General features: G+C 47.7%; 2 protein-coding genes across 21 annotated transcripts in view; one reads left to right on the forward strand and one right to left on the reverse strand.

The window, feature by feature from the left end:
- PPIP5K1 (diphosphoinositol pentakisphosphate kinase 1) overlaps nt 1–6,996 on the reverse strand; it is a 45,322-nt gene extending 38,326 nt beyond the window's left edge. For 10 of the 16 annotated variants that reach the window (XM_027571756.2, XM_027571753.2, XM_027571745.2 and 7 more), the window contains exons 1-8: nt 6,940–6,996; nt 2,912–3,007; nt 2,459–2,633; nt 1,803–1,998; nt 1,275–1,365; nt 969–1,054; nt 482–636; nt 249–350 (exon numbers count right to left, since the gene is read on the reverse strand). In XM_027571756.2, the coding sequence (XP_027427557.1) occupies nt 249–350; nt 482–636; nt 969–1,054; nt 1,275–1,365; nt 1,803–1,998; nt 2,459–2,605 (777 nt within the window). In that variant the 5' untranslated portion in view covers nt 2,606–2,633; nt 2,912–3,007; nt 6,940–6,996. Of the gene's footprint in view, nt 1–248; nt 351–481; nt 637–968; nt 1,077–1,274; nt 1,366–1,802; nt 1,999–2,458; nt 2,634–2,911; nt 3,008–6,484; nt 6,800–6,939 lie in introns of those variants that run through there. The other 6 variants (XM_035728186.1, XM_035728185.1, XM_027571743.1 and 3 more) reach the window with 5 other exon arrangements.
- A 2,532-nt stretch (nt 6,997–9,528) lies between these two features.
- LOC113909560 (creatine kinase U-type, mitochondrial) lies at nt 9,529–15,853 on the forward strand. 5 transcript variants are annotated; one of them, XM_027570864.2, is made up of 10 exons: nt 9,529–9,725; nt 10,594–10,878; nt 11,533–11,731; nt 11,934–12,029; nt 12,414–12,635; nt 12,770–12,855; nt 12,974–13,097; nt 14,953–15,087; nt 15,289–15,414; nt 15,618–15,853. In XM_027570864.2, the coding sequence occupies exons 2-10, from the start codon at nt 10,730–10,732 to the stop codon at nt 15,732–15,734; spliced, it is 1,254 nt and encodes a 417-aa protein (XP_027426665.1). In that variant the 5' UTR covers nt 9,529–9,725; nt 10,594–10,729; the 3' UTR covers nt 15,735–15,853. The 5 variants fall into 5 exon arrangements, with proteins under 5 accessions (XP_027426665.1, XP_027426669.1, XP_027426667.1 ...); XM_027570868.2 differs by having other exon boundaries at nt 9,529–9,818; nt 15,618–15,846; XM_027570866.2 differs by having other exon boundaries at nt 10,561–10,878; nt 15,618–15,846.
- Nucleotides 15,854–16,108: the final 255 nt, after the last annotated feature.

The following is a 16,108-nucleotide window of genomic DNA, read 5'->3' on the forward strand; positions in this document are numbered from 1 at the left end:
GATCTATTACCTAGTCCTCATTGAGAAATAACTTACCAACATTATACCATTTTCCACGCTACACTTGCCCTTGCTCTGATAGTACAATGTAAAGGTCTACTTCTCTCAATATCTTCACCTGAATATGAAAGCAAATCACATTCATGCTTTATTTTCTATGACTCTCTCCATATACTTCCACTTGCTTTCCAAGCACACCATCCCACCCAGACATTTATGGCTTCTTAAATCCCTATATCCACCATAACCTTGACATCTGTGCCATCTGTTGGCATAAACTCCTCATAGATGTACGATCCTGTCTTTCGGACACTGCTCTCAGGGGAGTAAACGCTGCTTCGGCTGCCAATCTTCAGGAAGAAAAAGAAGAAAAAAATGTTGCCTCCACATTGTCCCCAAATTCTCCAGCTTCCCTCCCCACAACCTCATTCTTGTCCTTCAATCTATCTGACTTCCCCAAATGCTCAAATGTCTCCCATACCTTACGGAAGAGGCGTTGGCTTCCTCCTCCAGCTGAACTGGGGTAGTAGATGTAAACATTATGGTCCTCTGCACTCACTGGCTTCTCCACAAAGGGCTTGGGAAAGACAGCTCCATTTACCTCTACCTGGTCTTCACCTTCTATCAGGTTGCATTCTGAAAGACAGGTATGTGGTCATTTCCAGGGTTGAGAATTGTAGAATACTTCCAACTCCCATTTCTCTGAGTTTTAATCTCCATAACCCCCAAACTTCTATGACCTATCTTAGTAATAGATATGGTAATATCTATATGGTATATAAATATAGCAGAATCTAGCTAAGAGGTCCAAGGTTCTGTTCAAGGACCCATAGCTCTAACTCTACCCATAATCCAATAACCAAAGGCTCACTGAGGTAAGTAGTACATGGAGATGTCTAGAGGATGGACAACTGGGCTAAGTCACAGAAAGCAAGGCAGGACAGGACTGGACAAAGCCAGGTACTCACCCTCAGGCCGGGCAGGGTCACGGTTGAGCACAGCATATCGAGGCAGATCAATACCCTCCTCCTGCAGGATCCGGTACACCTCCCTCCTGTTGCCCCCAAATAAATTAGCTGGGAGAGGTGGGAGACAGTAACCAAGGGAAGAGGCTAGGGATTTCATTTGCTCAGGAACTGGTAGATATCAGGGTATAGAACTCAAGGGGGCATGTTACAAAAATTAAGCATGTTTATTTGATCCTCCCAGGGTGGGCTCCATAAATAGGCATGATCTCTGGGCTACCCATCCCACCAATCAACAGAAAGCTATACCTATCCTGGATGTAATACTGCATAGCCAGGTCATTGATAAGAAAGGGGTTTCGAAGCTTGGAGTAAGCAACAGCTTTGTCCAGAGGAAATCCTGGGATAGAGAAAAGAAATAGATCAAAGTAAAAATGTGAAAGAGAGTGAGAAAATGGCAAGAGAAATAGAGATGTATTAAAGCTAAAGTTGCCACTAAGCTCCTCTACCCATCCAACCCATCACTTATCCTTCTGCCCAACTTCCCAAGTCTAGAATATCCATCAAGAAAAAGTGAAAAAGATATTTTTAGGGTCCTTCCAGAGACACACAATTCTGTCAGAGATCCTAAGAGCCTTAGATCCTGAGGTTTGAATGTGGCCTTTAAACCAGCTCCAGCAACTCTTCCATGATATAGGGAAAGCAAAGCCCTCTGCACTGTTCTCCAGTGTGTCAGGAAGAGCTGATGACCTCTGTATTATTTGACAGTAAGAACCTCATTTCCCAGTCCAGCATTCCCAACTCCATTCCCTCCCATTTTCCTTCACAGACTCCAACCTTTGGAGTGGAAAGAGATGAGGCAGTGGCAAGATGGCCAGTTTTCCACAGGTTCATTGAGGATCACATCTTCTCCCAGAATGATAACAGTTAGGTAGTCAAACCTGCAGAGTCGCTCTAGGATTTGGGTCATTGGCTTGGACTTGGATTTCTTGGTCATGGCACAGATGCCAACAATGATCTGAGGTTCAGGAGGCTATAGAGAAGAAGTGCTGTCAGGAACTTAGGAACTTCCCACCAAGACCATCCCTATTAGGGAACACTGTCTCATTTCCTTTGAGCACAGAGTTTCTTGCCAGGACTTTGGACCTATGGGGAAATGCTGTCTCCTAACTTAGGTCTAGAATGGAATACATGTAGGGATTCCTACTGCCTGAAGAATAGGGGTCTTTCCACAGTAGGAAATGTGTGCTCAGGCAGAAGAGCCAGAGAACCAATAACCATGACACAACAGGAGGAGGGCATAACGGCAGGGGATTCAAAGATAAGTAATTTAACCAATCTCTACTGCCTCTCCACTTAATCAGGATAGGGCTTCTTTAGGACAGGAAATCTATGCATTCAGAAAGAGCAGAGAAGTGTCTCCAACCAATGACATCTCAACTCTCTATGAAAGGGGTCCCAACACCAAGTTACATTATTTTCCTTAGTCTTACCACTTCATCTTCCTCATCCTCAAGGAGCTCGCTGTCACTCTCTTCTGTCCTCATGCCTATTCCACGGGTGCCCAGCCCCTCATCTCCAGCTCCCAGGAAGAAGTGGGCTGTGGCACTCTCGCCCTCACTGGCTGGCAGTGACCACATCCCCGCCGGAGCACCCACTCATCCCGCTCTGCAATGGAGGGTATCCCATTAGCTCAGAATCCAAACCCCATGGCAGTGGTGGGGATGGGGCATGGGGAATGATGAAACAAAGAGGGAACCACAAGGAGACCAGGGGAAACAGGAAACAAAACTACGGTAAAAAGGAGCAACAGGAAAAGAGGCACGTGGGCTATGACCTGACAGGACTAAAGATCCCTGAGAGAAAAGCAAGGTCTCCCTTTTCCTCTCCACTCACCCCGCCCCCAACCATGAGACTGGTGAGAGGATAAGTAGGTGAACCCTTACAGTGCTGGCATGTCCCTGATTCTGCCAGCAGGAAACACCATTAACTCCAGCAGCAAGTGGAAAAGGCAGTTCCTCATGGAAGGCTACTGTTGATTCCTACCAGAAGAGAAGATTAGAGTGGCATTTCCAATTTTTGGTTCATTCCAAAATGTTCCTAACCCTTCACCATCTCCCCACAGTAGTGTTCAACTCAGGGATTTAATTCAAGAGCAGAGGGAATGAGAGAGCTCAGCTAGCTGCCTTTGACCTTAAGCCCCATCTTCATTCCTATAAAGGATTAACTCAAAAACATTTATCGAGGGCACCCTATGTTCTTTTTTTTTTTTTAAAGATTTTATTCATTTGACAGAGAGAGTGAGAGCACAAGCAGGGGGAGCAGCAGAGGGAGAGGGAGAAGCAGGCTCCCTGCTGAGCAGGAAGCCCTGGCGCCGGATTCCAGAACCCTGGGATCATGACCTGAGCTGAAGGCAGACGCTTAACCGCTTAACCGACTGAGCCATCCAGGCGCCCCGAGGGCACTGTATGTTTTTTTTTTTTTAAGATTTTATTTATTTATTTGAGAGAGAGAATGAGAGAGAGAGAGAGAGCACAAGAGGGGGGAGGGTCAGCGGAAGAAGCAGACTCCCTGCTAAGCAGGGAGCCCGATGTGGGACTCGATCCTGGGACTCCAGGATCATGACCTGAGCCGAAGGCAGTCGCTTAACCAACTGAGCCACGCAGGTGCCCCGGGCACCCTATGTTCTAAGCATCATATCAGAACATGAAAATCCTCGATCCCCCCTCTCCCTCCTTCACGTGCTCCACTTTCAAAGACAAATACCCAAGTCCAGAAAATCTGTCAAGGAAAGAGGTCTAGTGTTGACTGGGAGGTTGAGGATACAGGCATGCATACAATAGCCTCCAACCCATTCTCAGACCAAAATTTCAGTTTTCTCTCTACCATGTCCTGGTACTACAGACCCAAGTCTGGTCTAGGCCAAGGTCCCTTACACCAGAAGCTACAGTAGGAAAAAATTCTGTCTAGAGCCATAATCAGTGAGAACATCTTAAGACTTATAGTTGAGCCAGAACAATCTGGTAGTTCCATTTCTGCATACATACACCTACCGTAGTGGTTCTTAACTAATTGTGATTATGCTGGTTATCGGACATTTGGTAGGAAGCATTTTTGGTTGTCACAACTGGGAAGGTGCTATTGGCATCTAATGAGTAGAGGCCAAGGATGCTGCTTCACAGCTTAAAATGCATAGGATATTTCCCCACAACAAAGAATTATCTAGTCCGAAATGTCAGTAGTGTCGAGGTTGAGAATTTCTGCTATAAAAAACTCTCCCACATAACAAGACATGGGCAAAGATGTTCATACCCTCCCTGCGGGTAATGGGAAGAACTGAAAACTCAGAGGTCACAAGTAGAATGGATAAATACACTGTAGTACATACAAATGGTAAACAGCAATTTTTAAAAATGAAACAAAGATTTAACAATATGGACAATTTCCAAAAGCAAACTGCAGAAATATACATGCAGTACAATTCAGTTTGCATAAGTAAAAAATATTACATGTATTTATGACTGTATACATAATTAGTAAAAGTCTAAAAATATGGACTGGAAAGAAAGACATTAAAGTCATGATAGGGGTTACCTCTGAGAGGGGAAAATGGAACTGAGAAGGATCTGAGTGGAACTTTCCAACCTTATCTGTAATGTTTATTTCAACTTTTTAAAAAATCTAAAGCAAATACACAAAAGGTTAACATTTGTTAATACTAAAGTGCAGGGATATGGGTGTGCTGCTTTTTTCCAAAAATAAAATTGAGTCACCCAGCAGCGATTTTTCATTCTCCAAAAGTTCTCAGAAATACTAACCAATGACTCTAATGAAAGCCACAAACACCTTAAGTAAACGGATTTCGTAGTACAGACTTTTTAAATGGTCTCCAACAATTATTTTGTATTTTTATTTAAAACCCTTCCATTGCAAGTGGGATTTGCACCTTTAATTAGAAAGAGCTAACCTTTATGCAGCCCTTAACCTTTCTAGTCTTTACCATCTGCTTGTCTCCACTGGTCAACCACAACATGCTCCTTAGATTTAACATTTCCAGTTGTCAGGGGCCTGGGTGGCTCAGTCATTTAAGCGTCTGCCTTCAGCTCAGTCATGATCCTGGTGTCCGGGGATTGAGGCGCAGTTGGGCTCCCTGCTCAGTGGGGAATCTGCTTCTCCCTCTCCCTCCCCGGCTTGTGGTCTCTCACTCTGACTCAAATAAATAAACAAAATCTTAAAAAAAAAAATTTCCAGTTGTCTATTGCAGATCTTATACATACACTCCCCCTCCTGATTAATAGGCTATTTCTTTGAACTCCTTTTTAGTGACCTGACCCCACTTCCACGATTTGTGGCATTCCCAAGGTCCCTGTGTAGTTTAAGCAAGCAGAATTTTGTTGCACCTTTATCCTTTATCTGAAGCAGGGGTTTTCTCTCATGTCTAAGGCTCCTAACACTTCACCCTTTTTTCCATCAAGTCCTTCCTGGTTTTCTACTGAATGTATATAGTCATTTTCCTGAAATTCTATTATATAACTTTATAACAGAGGATGGTAATAGAATGGGGAAGAGTCTGTTCACAAATACGGGGCTAAAGAGAGACCGAAAGGCCTAAATTCATACTTAACAAAGCAAAGATAGAAGCCTGACAGAAATAGCTATGATATAAGCCAGGATTTATTTAGATGTACCTCTGAGAGAGGCTGGGATTTGATGTGGTGTTCCGAGAGCCATTCCCCAGTTTTCTGTGCCCTTCTCCCCAACCCCCTCTCCTTCAATACTTTGTTGCGAAACAGAAGAAAACTTCTCGCTCTACAAAAGGGCTAAAGGGCAGTCTTACTCCGGCCTGAATCAATGCAAATGGATGGAAAAAAGGGAGGGTCAGAGGTGGGGAGAAGATAGGTAGGTAGGGATGGAGGGTGGGGCAGTCGGGTAATCTCAGAAACACAGATGTTAAATCAGATCTGAAGAGGGGGTAGGAGAGAGGGTGAACGGCGTAACTTTTTCATCCCTTAGAATTCAGGGTTGTTTGCAGTAGTCCTCGAATTTCCTTAATCACCATGCACTTAATAGAGGGCACCATTAGTGGTGAAGGGGAAACCTCAATACACAGTCCAAGCAGGAATATTTCCAACATGGTAAAACTCCTCAGGCCACCAACACGATCTTCTTCCCACCTAAATTCCCTCTAGATGCAATGCTTACTCCTGCATACATACCCACATTCTGACACTGATGAATCGTGCTGATGCCCTTGTTTATCAACCCACTCATGCTCCCTTCTTCCCCTAATTTGCTAAAATGACTCTCCACTGACCCCCTCAATCGCTCAACACTGCTGCCCCTCCCCCACGCTGATCAACTAATCCAATTAATAATCCAACTAATCCTCTCACTTAGTGATTCTCCAGCATTAAGCAGCCCTCCAAACCCGCCGATGAGTCACCACACTTGGTAACGTATTTATATCGAACCCTCCATGATCCCCCACAAAGAACGCCTCCGATCCATTCCGTCCTTACACTAGCTCTCTCCAGGGTCCCCTCCTCTCTGCAACAAGCCCAGCCTGCGGCGATCCTCTCCCGCGTCGACTCCATTCCACTCTTCCTCACACAGACCTCCCCACCCTGACCCGCTCCCCTGCTGCCTCCGCTCCTCACGCAGGACTCCCTCTTCCTCCCGCAAATCCTCAAACCCCTCTCTTCTCTTGCTGACCCCCTCCGGTGTCTCTCCTCACACAGCTCCCGCTCACGAATGCCGCCCTCCGATGCGATTCCACACCAGCCTTCGCCCGCCCCCGCCTTACTCTCCCTACGCTGATATTGAGGCCTCTTCCCTGGGCCTCTTTCCGAAGCTGCCCCCACCCGGTACTAAACACGGCCCTCAGCACCACCAGAGCCCACTCTACCCAGCCCACCCCCTCAGATACCGCCCCCAGCCCCCAGCCACTCCCCCACCGCCCCCGGCCCTCGCTCACCCGCCTCCCTGCGCTCGCGCAGCCGAACCTGCAGTCAGCGACACCTGACAGCAGCCCAATCAAAGCGTGGCTTCTCTGCCGTGCCACCAATCAGCGGAGGGCGCGCACCGGCAACAGAGTCAGGCTGCGTTGGCCCGCACTTCTGCGTGGAGGAGGGTGGCCCCTAGCGGCTGCAGGGAGGGAGTGCAACCTGATGCTCCCCTTCCTCCGATTTCTGCGTTGGCACAGCCCAGATGCTTCGTTCAGACAGAGACTTTACAAGTGAGACCAAGAGCAGGGAAGAAGCAAGATGCAGAGGAAGAGGTACAATTTGTGCCATTGCATGTCCTTGAGAACAAAACCAGGTTTTCTGTTTGTTTTTTAAAACAAAAGGAGTGTGACATACTTAGCCAATAGATGTAGGTTGAAAATGTTAACAGTTGTAGAGGAGTAGACTGGAGACAAAAAGGGACAATGAGAAAAACAAATCAGAAAGTTCAGGGAAGGAACAAAGAGACTTATTTATGGAGGAGACAAGAAAAAGGATGGACATGGAAGACTGGGTAAGATGGTTCCCATCTCCACACTGGGCTTGTTCTTTACCCCTCCCCCAGCCTTGGAACCAGACAAACCTGGGTTTGAATCCTGGCCTTGCCTTTAAAAGCTGTGCAGCTTTGGACAAGTCACTGAACTTCCCTCAGCCTTCATTTCTCCGTCTGTAAGAGAGTGGTTTAAAAACCTAATCGGGGCGCCTAGGTGGCTCCATCGGTTAAACGTCTGCCAGGACCGTAGGATCGAGACCCTCATCGGGCTCCCCTGCTCTACAGGGAGCCTGCTTCCCTCTCCCTGTGCCTGCCACTCCCCCTGCTTGTGCGCGTGTGCTCTCTCTCTCTGTGAAATAAATAAATACAATATTTAAAAAAAACCCTAATCATAAGGTACTGATTATATGAAAGCATTTTTATTCTTTGTTTTTTTTAAGATTTTATTTATTTATTTGACAAAGAGAGACACGGGCGAGAGCAGGAACACAAGCGGGGGTGGGGGGGGGGAAAGGGAGAAGCAGTCTTCCGGCGGAGCAGGGAGCCCGATGTGGGACTGGATCCCAGGACCCTGAAATCATAACCTGAGTCGAAGGCAGATGCTTAACGACTGACTCACCCAGGTGCCCCTGCATTTTTATTCTTATCTTTTCATTCTTACTTAGGTTTCCCTGGCCAAGACAATCCCAAGTTCCATGTGTTTCCTCTGCAACTTCGGGGATCCTACCACTTTTCAGTCAGGTGCCTCATTATACTGACCCCAAGGCATCCTGAATGAGATAGGGGTGATTCTAAGGACGGTTCCTAAGGGAAATAGAATCCTCCTTAGTTCTGCTCAGGCTCATGTTCTCTCCACCGCTCCAACCTTTCAAACAAGTTATTAAAACATCTTCTACTTAATTAACTTGTCTTCTCACCTCCCCCGCCCCCCGAAAAATGTAGGCTCAGTTCCTGGTCATCCATTGGAACAATCCAATTCAATTCATTGATACATACAAGAGTTCCTTATAATTGTAAAGTGCTTTATAAATGTTAAGTAGTATTGATATCATTATCATTAAAGAAATCAAATATATATATATATCAATTACTTTCTGTATGCGCTAGGATAATTTTTTAAAGTGAGCATTAATACATTATGTGGCTGTTAGAGGTTCACAGGGAATAAGAAAAGTACACAAATACATGTCTTTTCTCAGCGGAGCTAGTACTCAAATTTGGACAGCTAGTCTCCAAACTTGAGTGCTTTCTCTATTCCTCTGGGCAAGTCTTATTTTTCCTTCTGTAATTCTCTCTTCTTGTTTCCTACCTCTTTAATCTTAGTAACCACCCTCTCAATCAAATAACAACCCTACTGCTCTGAAAGATTATCTCCCTTCTTTATCTGAGTAAACATATACCATTCCAAGTAATTATATTTGCTTGCTCATAACTACTCCTTAAGCTAGACACTGAGCCCACAGGTAACATTTTCCATCTCTCCAAAAGCGACTCTAACTATAGTACTCTATTCTCTGATATTTGTTCTCTTACCAAAAGAAGGAATTAAGTGACAGACACAGAAGAGAGGTGGATGGCTTCTGAGGATACCAACAAATGAGGAAGGGAGGAAAAAGAACACAGGAGAAGCTTGAGAGGAATAAAGGGAATCAGAGTATAGGGGTGGGGTCTCATCAGTGGAGCCAGAGGACAATGTGAAGGGAATTTCTCTTTCTCAAATAAGATTTCCAAGTATCTTACTATCTTGTGGGTACACCACCAAGATAGCTGAGAGAAGGGACTAACACCATCATACGAACCCCACCTTAACTGACTTTCCATACTGAAGCCCCACATCTCTATTTTGGCTCCAGCATTCATTCTCTTTCCTGCCGGGACAAAGGTCAAGTCACACCTAAGTCACACTTTGAACTGTGGGAACACACTCTCTCCAATCTGAATACACACCTTGTGAGGAGAGAGGACAGAGGACCAGTAGGAAGGCAGAGATTCCCTGGCAACCTTAGCCCTTGAACACCACTGCCCTTTACACTCTGTATTAAACAGCATTAGGGAACCAAGAGAAGCAACACTTGTGGTGGTTGGAGACCTGTGCCTGCCTGTCTCATTCCTACACGTCGTCATCTTACCACACCCTTCACCTCACCTTACACTCCCCTCCAGCCCAGGAACTGGAAGCTACAAAGAGGGAAGAGAAGGGAGAGGAGAAAGAGGAACTAACGATTCCCTGCCCAGCCCCAGCTCCCTACCCGGGGCAACCAACAGGTAGGCAAGCTTGCCGAGAATACTCAGAGGCAGTCCTGTGGGCAGCAAACATTTCTGAAGCTGGATAAAGCACGAAGAATTAAAAGTTCGAAGGTGAAGTAGAAGATGGGGAGGAGGGAAGGGGAAGGAAAGCTGGAGATCATGAGAAGTGGAGGCAGGGCAGGGCTTCAGGCTTGGGGGCTGAGTGTGGGTAGGGAACACAATATAAATGGGGTAAGAGTTAATGTTTCTCGGGTTCCTCTCAGGGAATTCTTCCACAACCTTGTAAGAATAGCACAAGTGTGGCAGAAGGGCGGCTTTGGCCTCTTCCTGGTTCTAAGGAAAAGGTGACCTTGAGCCACCAGGCGTCTTTCCCACTATCTGCCTCTGCGTGCTTCCTTCCTGTCTTACTCTGGTATCTGTACTTATTCCGCGGTTTCTCCCCACGGCCGCCTCCCCTGAGAATATGAAGAGGTTGCCGGGGAAGGCCGAAAACTAGAGAAGAGGTTGTGCAATGTCACCCTTTGACACCCAGAGGGACGAATCGGGTTCCCGATGAAATGGAGAGGCTTGGGGGAAGGGTGTTTAGGCTTTCGCGGGTCCCCTCGGGTGCTGTCCTGTACTTGGTGCTGAAATCTGGGCGACCTCGTCTCAGGTGGGCCCGCGTCCCCAACCTAGAGTTGGGGAGCTCCGGTCCCCGAATCTACCTGGCTGTGCTTCCCACCTCGGCCCCCGCACACCTAGCGCGGTCGCAGGCGGAAAGGCGGGGCCTGCATGAGCCCCACCCCTGGAGACTGCGGCTGGGGCCTCCCTCTCCTCCACCGACCGCCGCTCGCTCATTGCGCCTCTCCTGCAGTCTGGTTGGAACCCGCTGTCTCTCCCGCTCCAGCCTCCACTCCGGCCCCCATTTCGGCTCCAGCCTCGCACCCAGTTCCGGCCCTCAATCTTCCTGGTTGCATCCTCCCTCCCCGTTCCTGCCCTGCGCCAGCTCCAGCCTCGGGATTGAGTAGCCGGTCCCTCAAGCCATGGCTGGTCCCTTCTCTCGTCTGCTGTCCGCCCGCCCCGGTCTCAGGCTCCTGGCTTTGGCAGGAGCTGGGTCTCTAGCCGCTGGGTCTCTGCTCCGCCCGGAACCTGTAAAGGCTGCCAGTGAACGACGAAGGCTGTATCCCCCGAGGTATCAGTATCTGAGGCGCAAGGGTGTGTGTGTGGTGGGGGGGTGGGGGGAGGTGGTGACGAGAACGAAGATGGGGATGGAGATGAGGACCCGGGCAACAGAGAAGGGTTATAATCACGAAGCCTCTGGAGCGGAGTGCTGTGCAATCTGGAGACCTCAGTAGGTTAGGAATTGAGGCCAAAACCGTGAGGCTAACGCATTCCTGGGGACCTGTAACGCGCAGTCCCCGCCCCCAAGACCCGTTCTGGCCCTGTGAGTTCCGGCTGCACCTACTCTGCCCAAATCCCTAATTGAGAGACCAGTAACTGTCCTTTTCGCTTTCCTCCCTCTCCTTTCCTGCTGTTTCCCCCCATTTCCTGAATTCCCCTCTTTGGTCTTGCCCTTCCCCCATCCCTGATGCTGTGCTAATGGTAGGAAAGAACTGAACAAATCTGGGGGAATTGAGCCGGTCGCTCAGAGGAAGCTAGAACTGTTGGGAAAGAATAGACCCTGAAAGTCCCCAACCTTGGTAATCCAAGGTTTAGGCTCCCTCTAATCTCCCCTCCTCCCAAGGAGCAAAGCCAGATATGGCTAACTGGATAGCTCCCAGCTGACTGCACTGGGTCTAGGCCCCCTGTGCCCTCCCTCCATGGTTACTGGGTACCCCCTCCCTAGCGCTGAGTACCCAGACCTCCGAAAGCACAACAACTGCATGGCCAGTCACCTGACCCCAGCAGTCTATGCCCGGCTCTGCGACAAGACCACACCCACTGGTTGGACGCTAGATCAGTGTATCCAGACTGGCGTGGACAACCCCGGCCACCCCTTCATCAAGACTGTGGGCATGGTAGCTGGAGATGAGGAGACCTATGAGGTAGGGGGCCCCCAGAGTCTCCCTGGTGACCCAACTCATCTTCCCAGTAATCCCAGCTCCTTCCCCCTACAGACCCTCACTTTCCCTTAAGGCTGGACCTTCCATACTCACGTTTTCTGACCCAGTGAAATCAATCCACAACTAAAGCCTGGAAAGGGATCTCCTCTCTTTAACCACCCTCTCCCTCTTAATTCCCCATCAGGTATTTGCTGAGCTGTTTGATCCTGTGATACAAGAGCGACACAATGGATATGACCCCCGAACAATGAGACATACCACTGACCTGGATGCCAGCAAGGTAGGTCAGATATTCCCCATCTGATTTGGATTGCCTTATGTACAACACTCTGTTTCTCTAATCTCTTCACCTTAATTATTTCCTGACTCGGAGTCATTAGACTGCTGAGCTTTTAGTGTTGGTGTCGGGGGAGGAATTGTATCTTAAGAAGCAGCGGATATGGAGAGGAGAGGAGAGGGTGGATGAGGATGACCATACCCCAAAGTAGGCAGTTTGAGGGAGGGTTCATAATGCTCCCTTCAGTTGGAGTACTTGCCCCTTGAACTTCTCCTTCCAATGAATGCAGTCGGGGTCCCTACAGTCCTTAAGGTCTCTCCTTCCCCCAAGGCCCTCAGTTCCCACCCGCTGTGTCTGTGACTTATATTAATTTCTCTTATTCCCTAGATCCGTTCTGGCTACTTTGATGAGAGGTATGTATTGTCCTCGAGAGTCAGAACTGGCCGAAGTATCCGCGGACTCAGTCTTCCTCCAGCCTGCACTCGGGCAGAGCGACGAGAAGTGGAACGTGTTGTAGTGGATGCACTGAGTGGGCTGAAGGGTGACCTGGCTGGACGTTACTATCGGCTGAGTGAGATGACAGAGGCTGAGCAGCAGCAGCTTATTGATGTGAGGGGCCTTGAGAGGGAGCAGGGCTGAGGAGCAGATGGAAAGAAGAGTCAGAGGGGAGGGTGGGCCAGATGAGACAGAGGCCCAGGGGCTACTGTGAGGATTCTTAAACTAAGTCCTTTTACTTGCCTCAGGATCACTTCCTATTTGATAAGCCTGTGTCCCCATTGCTGACTGCAGCGGGAATGGCTCGAGACTGGCCAGATGCTCGTGGGATCTGGTAGGAGGCTTACCTTACCTCTTTTGCCCCCGTGCTGTTAAGTGCCTTCTCTTCCTCTGTCTCCTCCAGTTCTTGACCTGCCTCTTGATCCCTGTCTTTTCCTCTTTTCTGCTTTCAGGCACAACAATGAGAAGAGCTTCTTGATCTGGGTGAATGAGGAGGATCATACACGGGTCATCTCCATGGAGAAGGGCGGCAACATGAAGAGAGTGTTTGAAAGATTCTGTCGAGGCCTCAAAGAGGTTGGAGAAGAATGTATAAGGGAACTAGGTGGGAGGACATAAGGAAAAACCAAAGACTAGACTGTATCATTTATCAACCAACTCAGGACACTTTGGATGGCAAAGGGGATCACTTGTCATATATCAGGACTGTCCAGGGAAAACCAGGATAGACGGTCACCCAAGAATAGAGAGAAAGAACGTCATGAGCCTAAGGCAGTAAATAAAGCAGTTGCCAGATAAGACCAAGAAGGAATAACTGAGATAGTGGGTCAGTGCCCAGGATGTGTGGAGTGTGCAGATAAGGAAAAATTTGAGCCTGGATCGATGTAGGGAGTGAAAGATTGGTGTATTCGTGATTGCAATGTAACCACCCAGTTCTGAACCAAGGTAGGCCTTGGCTCTGGATTCTGTCGTTCTTGCTAAAGTATCATGTCTAGGGTTTAAGCTGAGAGTAGGAGGGAGACCGGGAAAAATGGAAGATGGAATGGCTTAAGTTCCAGAATGTGTGGCTCTACAGAATTCTTCAATCTTATATGGATTAGGTCTCCATATTCTATTCTAGATTAGAAATCCCCATAAACCCGGTGCTTATTATATGTTCTCATATATACAATTCTATTTTGGACTTGTAAAGACAGAGAGCTCCTCCTCTTTTAGATTCTAGCTGGGAAGTTTTTATTGTTTTTGGCAAATAACAGATAACATATTCTGACTTTAAGTGGGTAGGGAAGTACTTTTTAAATGATAAGCCTCAGGTTTCTCCTCTGTAAAATTGGGATAGTAAAGCTTCCTACATTTTATGTTGTTGTGGGGATTAAATGAGACAATGCATGTAACATGCCTGGCCCATAATAAATGTTCAGTAAGTGTTAGCTCCTGTTATTGTTATTGTTATTATTATTTTAAAAGATTTTATTTATTATTTGACAGAGAGAGACACAGCGAGCGAGAGAACACAAGCAGGGGTTGTGGGAGAGGGAGAAGCAGGCTTCCCGCGGAGCAGGGAGCCCGATGCGGGGCTCGATCCCAGGACCCTGGGATCATAACCTAAGCCGAAGGTGGTGCTTAACGACTGAGCCACCCAGGCGCCCCCTGTTATTATTTTTTAATGGAAGGGTTTCCCCTTGTTCAGCCTATTAGATAACCGCCCCCCCCATGCCATGGTTTTTTTTCTGAACTATGAATAGGGTCCCCTTTACTCATGTTAGGTAGTTTTCATGTCCATCACTCTGGCAGATCCCCATCTCTTGAACTCTAATGGTCATCTCCATGATTAGGATACTCAAGTGAAACAAAACACCCATCCCATACTCCCCTCTCCAACCCCTCTTGCACACCAATAAGTATGAGTCCAGTTCTTCTGGACTGTTTGCACCTTTCTCTCTGCCTTATCACATGTGCTTTTTCCACAGCTAACAGAAGGCTTTCTTGCCTCTTCCTGTTGCAAAGCCTACACCCTCATTTTATGTGTGAAAGAACCCTTCCAAACTCTAGGCTCATTAGCAAAGCAAAGATAATCCATGCATGCTGAGCTCATTGAATAATCATCCCTTTCTCAGTTCAGTTTACCACCTCCACTCATTTCCCGAGATCATCCCGAATGCATCATTCTCCCAAGTTTCTCTTCTTCCACACACAAGATATTTTGCTGTAATCTCACCATTATGGGCTTGCAACATCAAAATTACCTTGTATGCATGATGATAACAAACAACTTAAACACACACACATACACACACACACACACAGCAATGTCATTCTTTCACAGCCCAAGTTTCTGGTTCTAGATATACTTTTAGAGTTCCTGTAGGTCTGGCTAAGGGAGGGTTCACATATCCCTGACTTTTCACTAACAGAGACTTTATGGACTCAGGTGGAGCGGCTGATCCAGGAGCGTGGCTGGGAGTTCATGTGGAATGAGCGTTTGGGATACATCTTGACCTGTCCGTCTAACCTGGGCACTGGACTTCGGGCAGGAGTACACATCAAACTGCCCCTGCTAAGCAAAGTAAAGGAATTGTGGGGTTAGAGTGGGGTGTGAGTGAGGAAGGTGGCTGTGTGTGGATGGGAGGGTGGGAGCATTTTGGAAAGGAGCCAGACATATTATGGCTAGAAAATGTCAGGGGAAAGAGCTCTGAGCACGTTCAGGGTAAAACCAGTCTCTGCCCCCTATTGACCCTGCCCCCAACCCCTATCTCCTCCCCTCTAGGATAGCCGCTTCCCAAAGATCCTGGAGAACTTAAGGCTCCAAAAGCGTGGTACTGGAGGAGTGGACACAGCTGCCACAGGCAGTGTCTTTGACATCTCTAATTTGGACCGACTGGGCAAGTCAGAGGTGAGATCCTTAGGGATTAGGATGAGGAGAGGCATAGGTCTCTGGGGGTTGAAATATGATGGTGAGGGGGGCCCAGGAATCTGAAATGAAATTCAGGTTGAGTGGGGAGGCAACTGGAAATGAGTCCCTTGAGCAGGCAAATCAGTGCTAAAGAAGGAAACTCAAGTTATGGGAAGCAGAGGTCAAGGGTTAGTGTCCTTCAGGTGGAGCTGGTGCAGCTGGTCATCGATGGAGTAAACTATTTGATTGATTGTGAACGGCGTCTGGAGAGAGGCCAGGATATCCGCATCCCTCCACCTCTTGTCCACAGTAAACATTAAATCCCCCTCCCCAGAAGATGACTCAAGATCCCTAGGAGTTCTGCTCATTCTAATGTGGCCCATTCTACTTGCCTTGGATGCCCCCAACTCCTTCTGTCCTAGTAAAGACTCCTTGGTATGCTCTAGCTGTCTGTGTCATTTCTAATGGTTGGGGTGAGGAGGGTCTAGCCTCCAGGAAAGGAAAAGAAGCAGTGGGGTTATTTATGATGGAAAGAAGACTCTAGATATGGCATGCCAGGAACACTGATTCTCAGGTGGGTGGAAAGCATTAGCATTTTACCCATATTCCTCATCGGCTTCCTGAGGATAATTAGAATGCATTTCCATTTGTATTTTATTAAAGTTTCTTTCCCAAGAGCTCTCTCTTTAACTGT

The sequence above is a fragment of the Zalophus californianus genome, chromosome 6, assembly GCF_009762305.2.
Source record: "Zalophus californianus isolate mZalCal1 chromosome 6, mZalCal1.pri.v2, whole genome shotgun sequence".
Classification (NCBI taxonomy): domain Eukaryota; kingdom Metazoa; phylum Chordata; class Mammalia; order Carnivora; family Otariidae; genus Zalophus; species Zalophus californianus.

What these genes read in the sequence shown, in the direction of transcription:
- LOC113909560 (XM_027570864.2), top strand. Translation starts at nt 10,730, where the DNA reads ATGGCTGGTCCCTTCTCTCGTCTGCTGTCCGCCCGCCCCGGTCTCAGG. An exon ending in GAGATGAGGAGACCTATGAG is followed by an intron (nt 11,732 to 11,933) that starts GTAGGGGGCCCC and finishes ATTCCCCATCAG; the next exon opens with GTATTTGCTGAGCTGTTTGA. An exon ending in TCTGTCGAGGCCTCAAAGAG is followed by an intron (nt 13,098 to 14,952) that starts GTTGGAGAAGAA and finishes TTATGGACTCAG; the next exon opens with GTGGAGCGGCTGATCCAGGA.